We start from the raw sequence: 14746 nt of genomic DNA, 5'->3' as shown, positions 1-14746 counted from the left end.
CCACCTGGGGATCTTTATCGTGCGCCGAAATCTCGCACACACGGGCGTTTTTGCTTTTCGCCTCCATCAGAAAAGCGACCGCCGCGGCCGGGAATCGAACCCGCGACCTCGTGCTCAGCAGCGCAACGCCTTAGCCACTGAGCCACCGCGGCGGGTTGCACAGAAATGGAACTTTGTGAAATCAAGAAGACAGATAGATATGAAAAGTGGATACAACATGGATACAATAAACTCGCTGCTGACAGTGGCAAGCGAGGGCGCAGCGAGTAAGCGAAAGCTTCAATTGAGTCCTGTTTCATTTATTTGAGAGGCAATGGCACGCGACTAACTTGAAACGCTGTAAGCAGACGCACGAACAGAAAAAAAAAAAAGTACAAACTTGCGGCAGATGGCAGAACACCCCTTGCATCCGCAATTGCACGCCCACCAAGGAGTCACTCAGATAGACAGAGTAGAGCGCGTGGAGTGACCACACTTCCCAGCAAGGATGGGTGGGCCCCATCACTCCGCACTCTTCAATATGCGTTTCAAAATAGCATGGTAGTGCAATTACAAGCTTTTAACAAGATTCGTCAGATGGCGCAAACAGTCCAGGCACACCAGCTTTGCGCTTGGGTGCGAATTTTTAAATGCGCAATGGAGACCATACCGGTACCGTATTTACTTGAATCTAGGAGATACCTTTTTTAAAAAGTCGTTGACCAAAGTCGGGGGTCGGCTTAGATTCGAGGATGCGGCTTTCCTGTTACCACTACACAATCAGCGCCATCTCACGACCACAGGCTTGCAGGTTTGCAAGCTCCATTTTGTTTGTTTGAATGTTGTGAACCCAGCTCTCAGCATTCCGTGCTTGCTTGCGTTTGTTGCCGCATGACCTCGAGAAGTGCCAGTGTTCGTAGCACAATGGCACCCACCAAGCGGTGCCACTACACCGCGGCTTTTAAGCGGATAGTCTTCGTGGCCAAGACAACTTCAAACCTCCAAGCACAGCGCGACTTCGGAGTCAATGAGAAGAATGTGCGCCGATGGCGGAAGCAGCGGAACGAACTTTTCAACTGCACTGCCAAGCGAATGGCCTTCACAGGAACCAAGAAAGGTCGACAGCACGAAGTGGAGAAGGAAGTCGCTGACTTTATCTGGCAGCACGGAGAGGGTGGAATGCCTGTGACGACGGAGATGATACAGGCGACGGCGGGGGAGATCGCAAATGTACAAGGCATTGCGAGGAGTCAGTTTAAGGCCAGCAGAGGCTTATGAAGCAGTTTATGAAGCAGTTTGGGTTCGGGTTCACTCGCTTTATGAAGCAGTTCGGGTTCAGCCTGTGACGGCGAACGTCTGTGTGCCAAAAGCTACCCCCTGACTTTGAGGAGAAGCTACGGTAGTTGCATTCCAGCGCTTTGTCATCAAGAAGCGGGTGGAAAAAGAGTACCAACTGGGCTAGATCGGTAACGCCAATCAAACCCCGGTGTATTTTGACATGCCTGTGGCCTACACCGCGTGAATGACAAGGGCACGAAAGAAGTGAAAGTAAAAACTGATAGCTACGAGAAGCAGAGCGCCAATGTGATGATGTGTTGCACGGCCGATGGGCAAAAGCTGCCACTGTACATTACTTTTAAGAGGAGTTGTGCGAGCCCACGAGAATGGTTGGATGAGTGGTGCCCTCGTCGAAGATTGGGTCAAGACTGTTTGGCAGCGCCCATGCCGGTGCTCTGCTGTTTCAGGAGTCACTCCTGGCTCTGGACTCCTACCACAGCCATTTGACACACGCCGTTAAGTCCGTGCTTTTGGAGGGAAGTACGGACATTTTGGTAATACCCGGCAGCATGACGAGCCAGCTACAACCGCTAGGCGTGGCCATCAACAAGCCATTTAAGGACAGGCCGCGGAAGCATTACGACGAATGGCTGACGCTGTAAGATCAGCAATTGGCACTGACCGGGCGCATCAAGTGTGCTTCGCTCAGCCAACTGGCAAACTGGGTTGCCGTGGCATGGGACGAAATTCTGGCCTTCTGTGCCTTCCGGCCTTCTGTGCAGGCCTTCTGTAAGTGCAGCATCTACAATGCACTGGACGGAACTGAAGACAGTGCGCTGTGGGAAGAGGACAGCGATGACGACGACGACGAGAGAGCATTTAACAGGCTATGACAAGTGCGCAAGCATAATAAAGTGCATGTTCTGTACTCGGGGACAACTTTCTGTGGCAATGGAGAGAGAGCTATGGGGGGAGGGGGAAGGGGGAGCTAACTGCTTTGTGTTACTGCGCCAAAGTAGTTCCTTCCCAATAAACTGGTTTCAGTTTCAGTTTCGGCGTGACAGATGCGCATTGTTACAGTTCATTTCTTCGCATGAGCTCTGTGGTTGAGTGTGCTGAACCACGATCACCGGGCATGCAGGAATATTGGCGTCTCTTTCCCCATGCTTCATTTGTTTGTAAACACAAGCCAATGCTTTAACCGAAGAACTCAGACCGACCGTGGACGATGCCATTAAACTCTGTATCGTTCAGGAGCGAAGTGAATTTTCTCAGCGCTGCACTTTTGATGGCATGCAGTGATTTGTAAACTCTTCTGGAGCTCAAAACTGGGCAGCACCACCGATGTGTAGTGCACTTGCAGAGCACGGGTGCGGTATACCGAAAGAGCAGCATGCACACACGCTCGCTTACACCGGAAAACTGGCTATCCGAATGGATTGCGGAAACGGCGGAGAGTCCCAGTTGCATCAGTCCCACTTGGGCGTAATCTTTGCACACCACTTGCTTCGTTTGTTCGGACAGCGAAGCTTCTTAAAAATCCTATGCGGAGAATGAAGTGGCGAGCTGCCAAAGCAGCGGACAAAGACGCCATGTTTTTTTTTTAATTTGTTTTCTGGAAGGGAACCATAGCGACCCCAGTGGCAACAGCTGCAACCAAAAAAAATCTGAAAATTTAAAAATATTGCTCTTGGCTTCACATATTCTGGCTAATAATTTGGTGGCATTATCAACCCAAGGCTAAACATAAGAACTATATGTTTTTGAATTGCCTATGTTGCCGCCAAGCAATTACTTTTGTTGAACTACTTCCAGGTGTGTAGTGAAAAGGCGTAAGGGGGGGGGGGGGGGGGGGGGGGGGGGGAGGAATGCAAAAATGTACCGGTACGTCAGTGACAGCAAAAGGGTTAAAGGGATAGAGAGCCAAATTTTTTGGAGTATACGCTCTCTATCCCAAATGAAAGGGCAGCACTTCAAGCACCGTGAATCGAAACGGTTTTCCTGATAGGGCCCTGAAACGTTTGAAAGCGGGATTTTTAGACCCACCAGACTTACGTATGCTGCCAAAACAAATTCTGTCAACCACGACAGTGAGCTGTGTGGCAACATACTTTTAAGTGTACGCGAGATGTAAAGAGGTATTTAAAATTTCCCCGCATTTCCCCGAGGGGAAGAATGTGAAAGTGCGAATGCACGAGTTGAATTTGCGCGGTTCGGTAATGTTCGCGAAAGAGAGATCACACACACAACTACAAAGAAAGAAAGATGCATTTATTCACAGACACCTATTTGTGTTGTCGTTGTACTTGATTGCTAGAGCGGATCTCAGCTTTGAAATTTCGTGTCAGTACTCCTTTAAGCGGGTGCATTAGCCCTTCTCACGCCCGATTCCTGGCCAATCCCCCACGTGGGTATGTGCCATGCCAGCGGCCAGGCAGCGCGCGCTCATCTCCCCCCGTTGCCAAGGAAGACAAGGAGATTCCTGGCCAATCCCCCACGTGGGTACGTGCCATGTCAGCGGCCAGGCAGCGCGCGCCCATCTCCCCCCGTTGCCAAGGAAGATGAGGAGCGCGCGCACCCGCAGCTGTTGTTATGTGGACGGACGGCGGTCGCCGGAATTCAGGGTCGCTTATAAAGTGCATTCGCACTTAAAACTTGTCCCCAACTAAAACAACAATGAAGTGCAGTCTTCCTTCCCATTCCTTTATGGGGGTGTTGAATCACCGAAAAGTGCCAATATCTTGACAAAAAGGCGTCAAAATTCTTCCCTCTATCAGAAAAACAGCTGTCGCAACTGGGACCGCATCCACGTCCTTAAAGGAGTACTGACACGAAATTTCAAAGCTGAGATAACTATGTAAAACGCTTCCTTTTTATCAGGAGATATCTCCCAGCAAGTTTGAACAGCAACCGTTCAGCGAAACATATTTAAAATCCATTTTAATCTTCGCCCGCACGAGAAAGCCCAGAGCGGGCCAACGTGACATCATCTGCTACGTGCCCCAAACTGCCGACGTCGGGGCTCCCGTGACGAAGCCGACGCGCTGGCTGTGGTTGGCGCGCGCTGCTCGGGCGTGTGTACACGTCATGGTTTTGGGACTGACGTCATGCTGCCCGGGCCTGTGGGGACGGCGAAGACCTCAGCCGGTCTGGGCGCGCGCGTGCGCTCGCTCGCGCGCGCTTCCAGAGAGGCAGCGATACGGCAAGAATGGTGACGCCATGTCATACATGCTGTCATGGCGGCCGCTCGGCGTTTTTTTGTCGAAACCGAAACTGGCACGAATAAACGACGCCGTAAATGAATGTTTACGCTGCGCTCGACCGTCTAATCTGTCATTCTATGATTAGTGGGCTGTTAGGCACGCATAGCAGTGAAAAAAACGTAACATAAAAATTTCGTGTCAGTACTCCTTTAAGATCCCGGCACAACGCCTCAGCCACTCAGCCACTACAGCAGGTAACAGCCGTTTTTTTTTTTCCCTGTGGTGATATTCGGTTCCCAGACGGGTGCAAGCCTCGTACTTGCGGTGTGACCAAAAAAGCAAATTAAACACACTGATAGACCATTCACTGCCCCAATACTAACCTAATAGACAGAAAACGTTCATTATTTGTAGAAAGTATGCAAGGAGATGACCTTACAAGACATTTCACAGTAAAAAAAATTACTGTTCTTGGCAAAAAAAAAAAAAAAAAAAACATTACACCAATGCTGAGGCTCAGGCCATTCGCATAAGACCAGCAATTCTATCCCCAGGCTATGACGCAACACAGTGGAGTTGTTTCAGCAGTTGGCGAAAAAGAATAGGAGTGTTCCAAGTGAACCAGTAGTCTGTACAGAAATGCCAGGATTGCAGCTATCTGGGAACAGACTGCCGCTTTGTTTCTCACGCTGGCCACAGAGGTCAGTTAAATTGCCGCTTTATAAGATCTCCTCATCCTCTCCTGCCTACCGCAGAAGAAGGATGATGATGATGGTTGGGTATTAATGGCGCAACGCCAACTGGGGCAAAGAGTGCCAAAACAGTTGTTATATATGAGAGATGAAGACGTAAACACTAAAATCGCTCAACAATAACAAAAGTAAGATCAGTGAAAGACAATGAGGATGGCTGGTGTAGAAGGCCAGTTTGTGATTATGCGTGGTATGAAATTAGGTCTAAAAATTTTACTTCCGCTAAATAGTTAAAAATGCGCTTGACAGAAAACACGGGATCATCAGACAGGAAAAACGCTGGGTGACCACAGAAGAAGGACAAAGCGGAAGAGGGGAGGCAAGGATGACGCACCTGAGGCAGGGGCCCGAGGCGAGCGCCGCAAAGATCTCAGACAGCGGCACGGAGTCCTCAGAGTCGTCATACGCCCGGCGCACGTCGAGGCGGAAACGGCGCAGCCCCTGGCTCGCCTTGAGAGCCGCACAGAGCGCATCACCCAGCTCGGTCACGTTGGCCACCTCGTCCTCCATGTCGTCCTCAAGGCCGCCGGGGCCCCCGCCGCCAAAACTGGCGCCCCCGCCCACGTACTCGACGGTGAGCGAGCGCAGCGCCCGGTTCGAGGCCAGCGTGGCGTACACCGACCGCAGTGCCTCTCCAACGAGCCCCCAGTGGCAGACCTGCACGTCGGTGGCGCACGACAGGCCGCACGCCAGCGAGGGCGACACCGATGCCGGCAGGTGCAGTGACAGAGGGAACTGGGCGCGAGGCTCCAGCTTCAACGTCTCCAGCAGCACCTGGTCATCCCTGCAAACGGGAGAGGGGGAACCGAACACTGATTGCGGTGTTTAATGTGCCAAAGCTACGCAGCCGATGAGGCACATCGTAGTGGAGGACTGCGGATTAATTTTGACCACCTGGGGATCGTTAAAGTGTGCCAAAATCTTGACACATCATGCTTTCGCTTTTCAACTCCGTTAGAAAAGCAGCCACCGCAGCAGGGACTGAACCTGCGTCCTTGGGCTCAGCAGAACAACGTCTTAGCAACTGAGCCCCCACAGCGGGTACAAAGCAGTCAGACCGCAGTCAGCTCAGTTTGCTTTGTGCCGCATAACACACTGTTTACGCCAACCACAGTGTTCAGAGCATTCCCTCAATGCAAAAAGAGTAGTCTGTAACTGTACATACATGCACGTCTCTCTGAAACTCTGTGCCTCAATAAATCCCAAGATCCAAATTCAACAGCAGTGGCCAAAATTTCGTATTAGGAAGAATTGCAACCGTCAGCGAATTTTTTTGTGTTCATTCTTCAAATTGTCCAGCCTGCCCTTTGACACTAACAAGGAGTCCGCTGACAACATGTTCTTCGAATGCCATCGTTTTAACATTTCTCATAGAAGTGTACCTGATGGTGAGAGTACCATTTGCCACTGTAAATGAAGTGTTGTGAATACTTGATCTCTGCTGAAAAATTGGCTACACGTCTGCTCGCGTTGCTGCAAATGTCGTTGAAAGATGATAGTCGTTTGCCGCCCCTACCATGTAACTGCCTCTCCTGTCTCAATCCATCTATGCAAGGCATGCAGAGTTCAATTTTGCTGCGTCCGCAGAGCTGTCACGCTATCTGTTGGGACTTGGCACTCGGGCAACAAGCGTGCGTCCTGGGCACCAGTGTTGTTTGCACTTTGCGGTTAAAACATCGCTTTCAACGCATCTTTTTTTTACGCGCTATCGCAAAAATTAAAAACATTTACTGTTAATCAAAAGAACACTGCAAAAACCAATTGCGTATTGACATTCTTCCTCAAATAAGCCCAACAGCACATTTTTGCCGAACAGGGTAGACAAGTATGGAGCATCTTTCTAGATATATTAATACTAAGTGTTTTGCTTATATAAATGTCTCGCTCAGGAATTCTTTCAACATTAACCGTGCGGCTGAACCGTGGGACAAACAGACAGATCAAAATTTTGCCATTTCAATAGCCCAAGAAAGAAAGACTATTCTTTACAACTATCCCAGCTGTGCATACAACTGAGTGTTTGCACTTGCAGCACTTGTTACCCTTACAGCATAGTGCGACTACTAGGCAGTGCAGCCTTCATCGTATCCATCAGCACACGCTAATCATCGTCCCACTGTTAAGACCACTGCCTCACAAGAGCCGCAGGCAAGGTGCTGTTCACTCTCGGGTAAAATGTTCGGTACAAAATTCAGCTTGCCCAACCAGAAGTCTGTCAGAAAACAATTCAGCGTTTCCAGAAGGTCTAAAATAACTCTTCAAACAGCCGGACTGATGCAATATAAATATTTTCCAGTTAAAAAAAAGTGGTCTCTCTCATGCTCTATTAAATTTTTTTATCCCTCATCTCGGACGTATCAACTGTTTCATATAGAGCTCTCTTTGGAATCATTGGTCACAATACTGCTGTTTTAGATGTCCGCAGCGCACGTAAAGAATCCCAAGGTAAAAAGCAAGAAATACGGAACTAATGGATTCTAGACTTAATAACAACATGCAAACCACACTTGATTGATGAGCTAATTTTAAAAAATGAGTACACAGGGTAGTGCATTCAAGGGACCTTATTCTTGAAAAAAAAAAAAAGAGACAAAAAGATGGATCGGTTTATTCACAACATATAAGAATGCTGCGCAAGGTGCTGACTTCTGGTGCACTGACAAAGACGACAATGACATTCAGCTTCTAAGCAATTCTGCTACATCCCCAGCTGTTTCGGCATTGCTGTACAACCATTGTTGCAAAGAGGTGTAGGCAAGTTCACAGCTTTCTGCATAAAATTCAAATCCTTGTGTATGGGAGCAGCCATGGCGGTGAAGTGACCACATTTTGTTTTTGCCGACACGATTCAGCAGATGAAGTGCCTGAGCTCAATTAAGTACCTGAATGCACAAATTAAGCGAGTAAGCGATTACGTGCAAACAAGGTTCTCTTCATAAATTAAGCGAGTAAGCGATTACGTGCAAACAGGGTTCTCCCCACGGCGGGCGGCAGTGTTTGTGGCCAATCGCCCACATCTATTACCACCCGGCAACCACCGCCCGTCTCTCAGGCTTCAAGTCTGCTGCACAAGCGGACAGCTTTCTGTGGCTATGCAGTGGAAGCTATGAGCACGAGGGGCCCACTACCACAAGCGCACTGTTACAGGAAAGCACGGACGCCGGAGGGAAGCGGCCACACATCTTCATGAGTCACAAACACAGGCCATGAATCTGTCGGGAATTACAGACGACATGACCTCGGTAGACTGCGAGAGACTTTTCAGCTCTAAAACTCATCTAAACACAACTGAGGAATCACCTCAAAGAGAAGACACTAAACTGTGTCATTCGCTTCGCCGTTGAAGGGCCTGATGTTGAGAGCTTCGTACGGGAAGCTGGGCCAAACTGAAAAATTGGAGGCTTAAAGTGTAGGATGTCGGGAAAACGGAAATAAACTCTCTCGCAGTGTTTCCTGGGTGGAATTGCGCTCGAAGGGCTATTATCTAGTCATTTTTCAGTATGCGCCTGTCAACTCCCCCCCCCCTTGTGTCTTGATATGTCCACCTCTGAAAATATTCTGGAGAGAACCGTGTGTGCATTGTGGACCCAAGACACAACGCTTAAAAGCTGCAAAACGGCACGCATCTGTGACAATCTTGAACCACTGCTGCTCGCTATTTGTGATCTAAAGGCGTGCAAATCACAAGTTTAGTGGCAACGTTATGAAGACACCGAGGCACCGACCATCACCGCCCTGGAGCCATCACCATAACCGCCCCGTTATGCAAAAGACAGAGTTGGAAAGGTACAGCTGTCACTAAAAGAGTTTGGGAATATTTGCAGTTGATTTCACTGCAAAGCAGTATACCTCTACCAGCCAAGAAAATTTTCCTGCCTGCATCAGGAGAAAACTCCCAGGCTAAATAAAAAACTACCTGCACCGCCGGGGATCAAATCAGGACCCAAATGCAGAAACAGAGCAAAAAACCGACGTCTTATAAATTAAGCTGCGCCCACACGAGGAGACAGACGGTGTACTCAACAAGCACAACAGCGGGTCTCTACCCCCTGTGCTCATTAAAAGCCCTCGTGTGAAGTGCACACCGCATAAAGTATCATGACAGCATTCATATGGTTTTGATTACTGGCAAACTGAACCACATCTGGGGAAATTATCAAGGCCTTGGCGGAGACGCATGAAACAACAGTGAGGGGGTGGCAGTGAGAGAGATGATGCCATAGCCGTGCCTGCCGCCCTCCTCCTCACCCTTCGCCTGGCACTCCTCTCCATTTTCTTTCCTCGGTCACTGCTGCATTCAGAACTCCGCCCTAGCGAAACTCAGGTAATGGTAGCCAGAGTCTCTGGTTTCACTCTTTGTAGAGCCACATGTGCGAATTCAAGTGACACCGCATGTATAATCATTGCGGGTGTCGTTTACAGCTCCACCATCCAACCACTTTGACAGCACGGACTGCAGCCAAATTTTTCTTCTACACCTGAAGCATTCCGAAGCTTTACTGAAATGTTTCAGGGCTTCCTTGACACGGCAGGGTGAAATTTCAACGTGCTATCCGCATTCATCTGCTGATCAAATGATAGGACTCTGTATGTGTAGGTGGCCACTAAATAAAATGGACCAAGCAAGCAGTGTGCAAAAACTGTTCGTGAAAAACCTTCTGGCACCTGCTGTCGAAACAGCTGAGTGCATGCGCATCTTTCATTAGTCAATGCATATCAACTTTCTCAGCTTTACCCACAGCGGATTTCCATTGATTGTGGCCTTGTGCAGCGCGCAGAGCGAGCAGCTTGCACACTGCGGCATGTGCCGATTACATTTAATGATTCACATTCAGCATCGAGTGATGTGCACCGGGAGCTTATTGCCATTTTATTTGTGCCATTGGAGCAAGCAGGCAATGCAAAATATAAGGGCTGCCGGTTTATATATCAGCTGTGTGTTCGTTGCATAGACACTAGCAAGGGCTCTATCATGCGTGAATCTTCCTCAGCGACTAACTTTACAGTCAACAGATGGTATTCACTGAAAAGTTGAGCGGGCGATTTCTTTGCTTGGCAACACTGGAAACCGCTATGTCTGTGCCAGCTGTGCCTGCGAATGCACTTTGCGCCCGCATCTCGCAGAAAAAAAACCCCGGTGTGCGTCATCTGCTCCGTTTCAACCAGATTCTCAGCCGTAGCGCGAACAGATATATTATTGCTCACACTCACATTACGCGGTGGCGTTCTCCATGCCCTCAAGAACTCCACAACACCGGAGAACGAAAACGCGGCTATGAACGAAAGCGACACGGTGTACAAGAGGCTGATGATTCAGTTGCCTACGCCCATAGATGTTCATATAAATGCCCTTTCATTAATGCGCGGTTCAGTGCAAGTACGAAATAATGGTTTTGAGGAAATGTTTCACGCGTACGCCGATTTAGATACGACAATAGCGTACCAGCTGGTACATGCAAGGACGTGTCCCGCGCTGTGCTCATCAGTCAGCACAAGTGCTGGCGAATCGCAAGTGCCCTGTGAACAAATTGCTCGAGTCTGGCATCCAGGCGGCAAAATTTTCAGCCCCAATATTTCCATTTTTGTAGGGGTGATCGGCTTTCACTAGCATATGCGCGCAGCTTGGTACATCACGACGCATTTGTACGCATACGTACGATCTCAAGTTTTTACCACTCTGCCTAGTCATGCGACGATTTCAACCATGTCTGGCAATAGGTAAATCGCAGGGTGCTGCATGGAACAGTAGTTGACGTTGAGCTATTACTTTGCATTCGGTGGGGCAGAGTTTAAGACATCAAACAGCTCTTGCCATTGTGTGCCGTGCCTTACCAGGATACAATACGGACAAGTACCACCATCTTGTAGAGCCCCCAACGTAATCAGCGAATACATGATTTGGCAGCGTCGCCTTAGCAACACCGACGCTGGTGGCGCACACACATGGTACCCCGCATGCGTGCCACACCAGTGAATACAACCTATAAAATAAGAACATCATGAACATGCTATGCCGAATTTGAACGTGACGGTTACACAGCTTCACTGCATGCCAGCCACTGTAAAGGATTAACTCTTTCGGGACCACTCCCATAGGCCATTGATCACATATGATTGATGGTTTCGCACGCCTGCAGAATACAAATTTTCACTCAATTTGATTGATTGTAGCGTTTAACGCGCCGACGCAACGCAGGCAATGAGGCGCGCTGTAGTGGAGGGCTCCGGATTAATTTTGACCACCTGGGGATCTTTAACGTGCGCCGAAATCTCGTACACACGGCGTTTTTGCTTTTCGCCTCCATCAGAAAAGCGGCCGCCGCGGCCGGGAATCGAACCCGTGACCTCGTGCTCAGCAGCGCAACGCGTTAGCCACTGAGCCACCGCGGCGGGTTTCACTCAATTTTCAATGGAACACCTAGCGACATCTAGGAGATAGTTTGAAAACTGGAGTTTTTTCTTTTGTGAAGTTTCTTCTTTTAATGCCAGGCGGCGACGCATCATATTTTATTCTGACGGGCAGTGGTTTCGAATGTAAAAAAACATGGTGTCATACCCGCGCGCGAGCGCGATAAGAAATCCGCGTCGTCTCGCCTCGCGTATCTTGGCCTTCTACTGTGGATTTTAATGATGAGAGTGGCAGTGAAAAGTCGGAACAAAACTTTAGAGATCGGATTTCAGCTCGAGTGAGGATTCGAGTGTCGATCAACCTGGCACAGCAAATCGCGCTGGAAGGTGGCTGTTGGTTTCGGTTTCAATTGGCTCTGGAGTAGGTATGTGCGCTCGAAATATGTTCTGGCTGGTTTATATCTGTTCGCTAGGGTGTTAAATACCTATGGTGGTGATCTCCTGCACACCAGCGCAGAAACGGATTGAGTTTTCGCCAAGACGAGAGCCCAACGTGTACCTGGGCGACGACTTAGCCATGGCCCTAGTGCCAAAGAGATCACACACAAACAAAAAACCGGTTACACCTAGATGCATCAAACTTTCGCGATGAAGAAACAAAGCATTGTGTCAGATTTTGTATAACCTGAAATAATTTAATTCTTTTTGAATATTTTTATATTTATGCTTTTTTCTATCTCTTTCTGTACGTTTTTAACGAAGTTCTTACTTTTGGATTTTTTCGTGGTGTTATCGTCAGTATTGAAGCAAAACATGGTATTGTATGTCAAAGAACACATAATTAGATGCATTTTGGTATATGCTGAAGCAGGATGGTGCCTTTGCTTCATGTAATAAAAAATTTGTGCCGAGACTTCCCTTTTTCATTCCTTATTCCGGTGGTCCCGAAAGAGTATTATAATGCTTGCAGTCTAGAAAAACAAATCGCTGTGGCCGAAATAATTGATATTCATTAGCTAATGAAAGATGTGCAAGCACGTTCAGCTGTGTAGACAGCAGGTGTTGGGTCAGAAAGTGTGACGCCAATGGCTTTCGAACACCGCTTGCTCGGTCTGTTTTATTTTGTGGCTGCCTGTACATGCCCACATTGACGTAAAACGTTAGGCCAAAAGTATATGTCAAAACAAAAACTCCAACCACTCTCACTAGCAAAAACATTTCCCTTTCCAATGTGTGTTGCACAATTTAAATTTCGCATACTCACTCAGCATTATGCGATGAGCCGAGTACCTCTGGTAACACAAGGGTCTTCAGCGTTGCATTCGAACTGAGAGCATGGCACAACCTTGCAACGACGTCGCCTTCAAAGGACGAGTCCAGCAAGCTGAGCGACTCCAACGTGCAGTTTGTGAGGAGAGCTTCAGCTATGTGCGTCGCACCTTCACCATCAATGCTGCAGTTCTTAAGCGCCAGCGTTTCGAGGGGATGATGCCTCATCAAGAAGTGCGCCAGGGCTTCCCCGATTGTCCGCCCTACGTTTGTGGACTCCAATGTCAGGTGCTGGAAGGACAGGTTGCCCTCCAGAGCCGCAAACAGGTCGGTGACACAGTGGAGGCAGACGTGGCGGGAAGTGGCGTGCCCCCGGAGAGCGGAGTGCTTGCAGGTCGTTCCAGCCTTGCAGAGCCCGAACAGAGCGACCTTGCGGATCACTCGGTTGCTGCGAAAAACCTCCGCCATGGCGTCGCACGCCGAAGACCTCACGCTGTCCTGCAGGCTCAGCTCCGTCAGCCGACGACACGCTACAAGCGCGAGCAGCAGCGTCGCGGCAGATTCGGGCGACAACTGATTGCCGACGAGTTTGACCGTGGCCAGGGAGGCAGCGTTGGCCCTCAGCACCTCGGCCACCTTGGGAGCGAGGGAGTCGCCGATGTGCACGTAGGAGAGCTCGAGGTCGCGCAGGCACTGCGGGGGACCGAAGGCGTCCAGGAGTCCGCACTCGGGCTCCAGCCGGTACCGGGGTCGCACCACGACACGCTGCAGGTTGGGGGCGGGACCCACGATGAACGACGCCACGAACGACAGCCGCTCGACGTGCACTCGGTCGTGCACGCGCACCTCGTGGATGCACAGGTGCTGCCTCGGCAGCCAAGCCATGAGGAACGCGCCGTCGTTCTCGTTGCCGCCGTTTCGAAACCGAGCCCCGAAGTCGTCGCGGTCGTCGTAGGAGCGCAGACATAGCTTGCCGGGCTCGAATTCCGTCAGCACTAACCTCGCCGGACGTAGGGCCTGGTTCCAGGACGCGAGGTCGTCGATGAGCCAGCACTCCGTAGAAGTGTCCGCCGAACAGGCCCGCTCCGTGTTCAGGCCCCGAAGGAGACGTTCGAGGCTCCATCGCCACGGGTAACGGCTCGACTCGGTGGCTCCGGCACGTTGCCGGAGCTGTAGCGGCCGCAGTAGGGCGTCCATGCCGGTGGCAGAGGGGTGGTTGAAAAAACGGCGACGACTCTGCGCTGCAAATAGACGCTAGATCTTACGAGCGTGCGTTAGAAGAACGCACATTCAATGAGCGCATATGCGAGGGTCCAATTGAATGGAAGCCGCGGTACTCGCCGCACCGCACCAACCCTAGCAGCCCGGCCTAGGGCCATGGCGATCTCATTCGCGCCATTTTCACGGCAGATTACACCCGATCACACCGCGCTGCTACTAGCTGGCTAATGTTTACACTACAGGCGCGTTATCTCGTGGGCACAGGCCGAAGAGTCTGCTCAACACACAAAGGCTTATACGGGCACAACGAACTAACGCCGCCTCAGCGAGTTGGCCATTTCACAGCTTCGCAACCGGCTAGGCTAGCTTTGCCTTGGCTTGGCTAGTCGCTGGTTGTTTGTTGTTTTGGTTTGCCTGTTTGTTTTGTCCATCGCCTCCTGTATTTTACAATACAGGAGGCGATGGTTTTGTCCAATGTGCTTCTAACCCATAGACCCTGGTTATATTACTGATGTCAGCCGGAATATCTTCTTGCTTGTTGAGGAGCCGAGCGTTTGATACCGTTTGCAGCCGAGCACCGAGCTCTAGGGGTTTCTCGGTGTTTGCCAGATCAACGCCGTTGGCCAGATCGAGGACACCGATGGCTGCTTTGTATGTCTTTCGTATGGCAGCGTTCAGACGGTTACGTTCATGTAG

General features: G+C 50.0%; 1 protein-coding gene across 1 annotated transcript in view; it reads right to left on the bottom strand.

Annotated features, from left to right (window-relative positions):
• Nucleotides 1-14412, bottom strand: part of LOC144169085 (uncharacterized) — a 54688-nt gene extending 40276 nt beyond the window's left edge. Inside the window, exons 1-2 of the mRNA XM_077698090.1 lie at nt 12825-14412; nt 5547-5996 (exon numbers count right to left, since the gene is read on the bottom strand). Of these exons, the coding sequence (XP_077554216.1) occupies nt 5547-5996; nt 12825-14026 (1652 nt within the window). The 5' untranslated portion in view covers nt 14027-14412. The remainder of the gene's footprint in view (nt 1-5546; nt 5997-12824) is intronic.
• Between the last annotated feature and the right edge of the window lie 334 nt (nt 14413-14746).

This window comes from Haemaphysalis longicornis, unplaced genomic scaffold, assembly GCF_048455015.1.
Source record: "Haemaphysalis longicornis isolate Haplotype H1 unplaced genomic scaffold, Haemaphysalis longicornis Haplotype H1 scaffold_2, whole genome shotgun sequence".
In the NCBI taxonomy this organism is placed as follows: Eukaryota; Metazoa; Arthropoda; class Arachnida; order Ixodida; family Ixodidae; genus Haemaphysalis; species Haemaphysalis longicornis.
The sequence above is the reverse complement of the archived record's forward strand: the minus strand, read 5'-3'. Positions and strand labels throughout refer to the sequence as shown.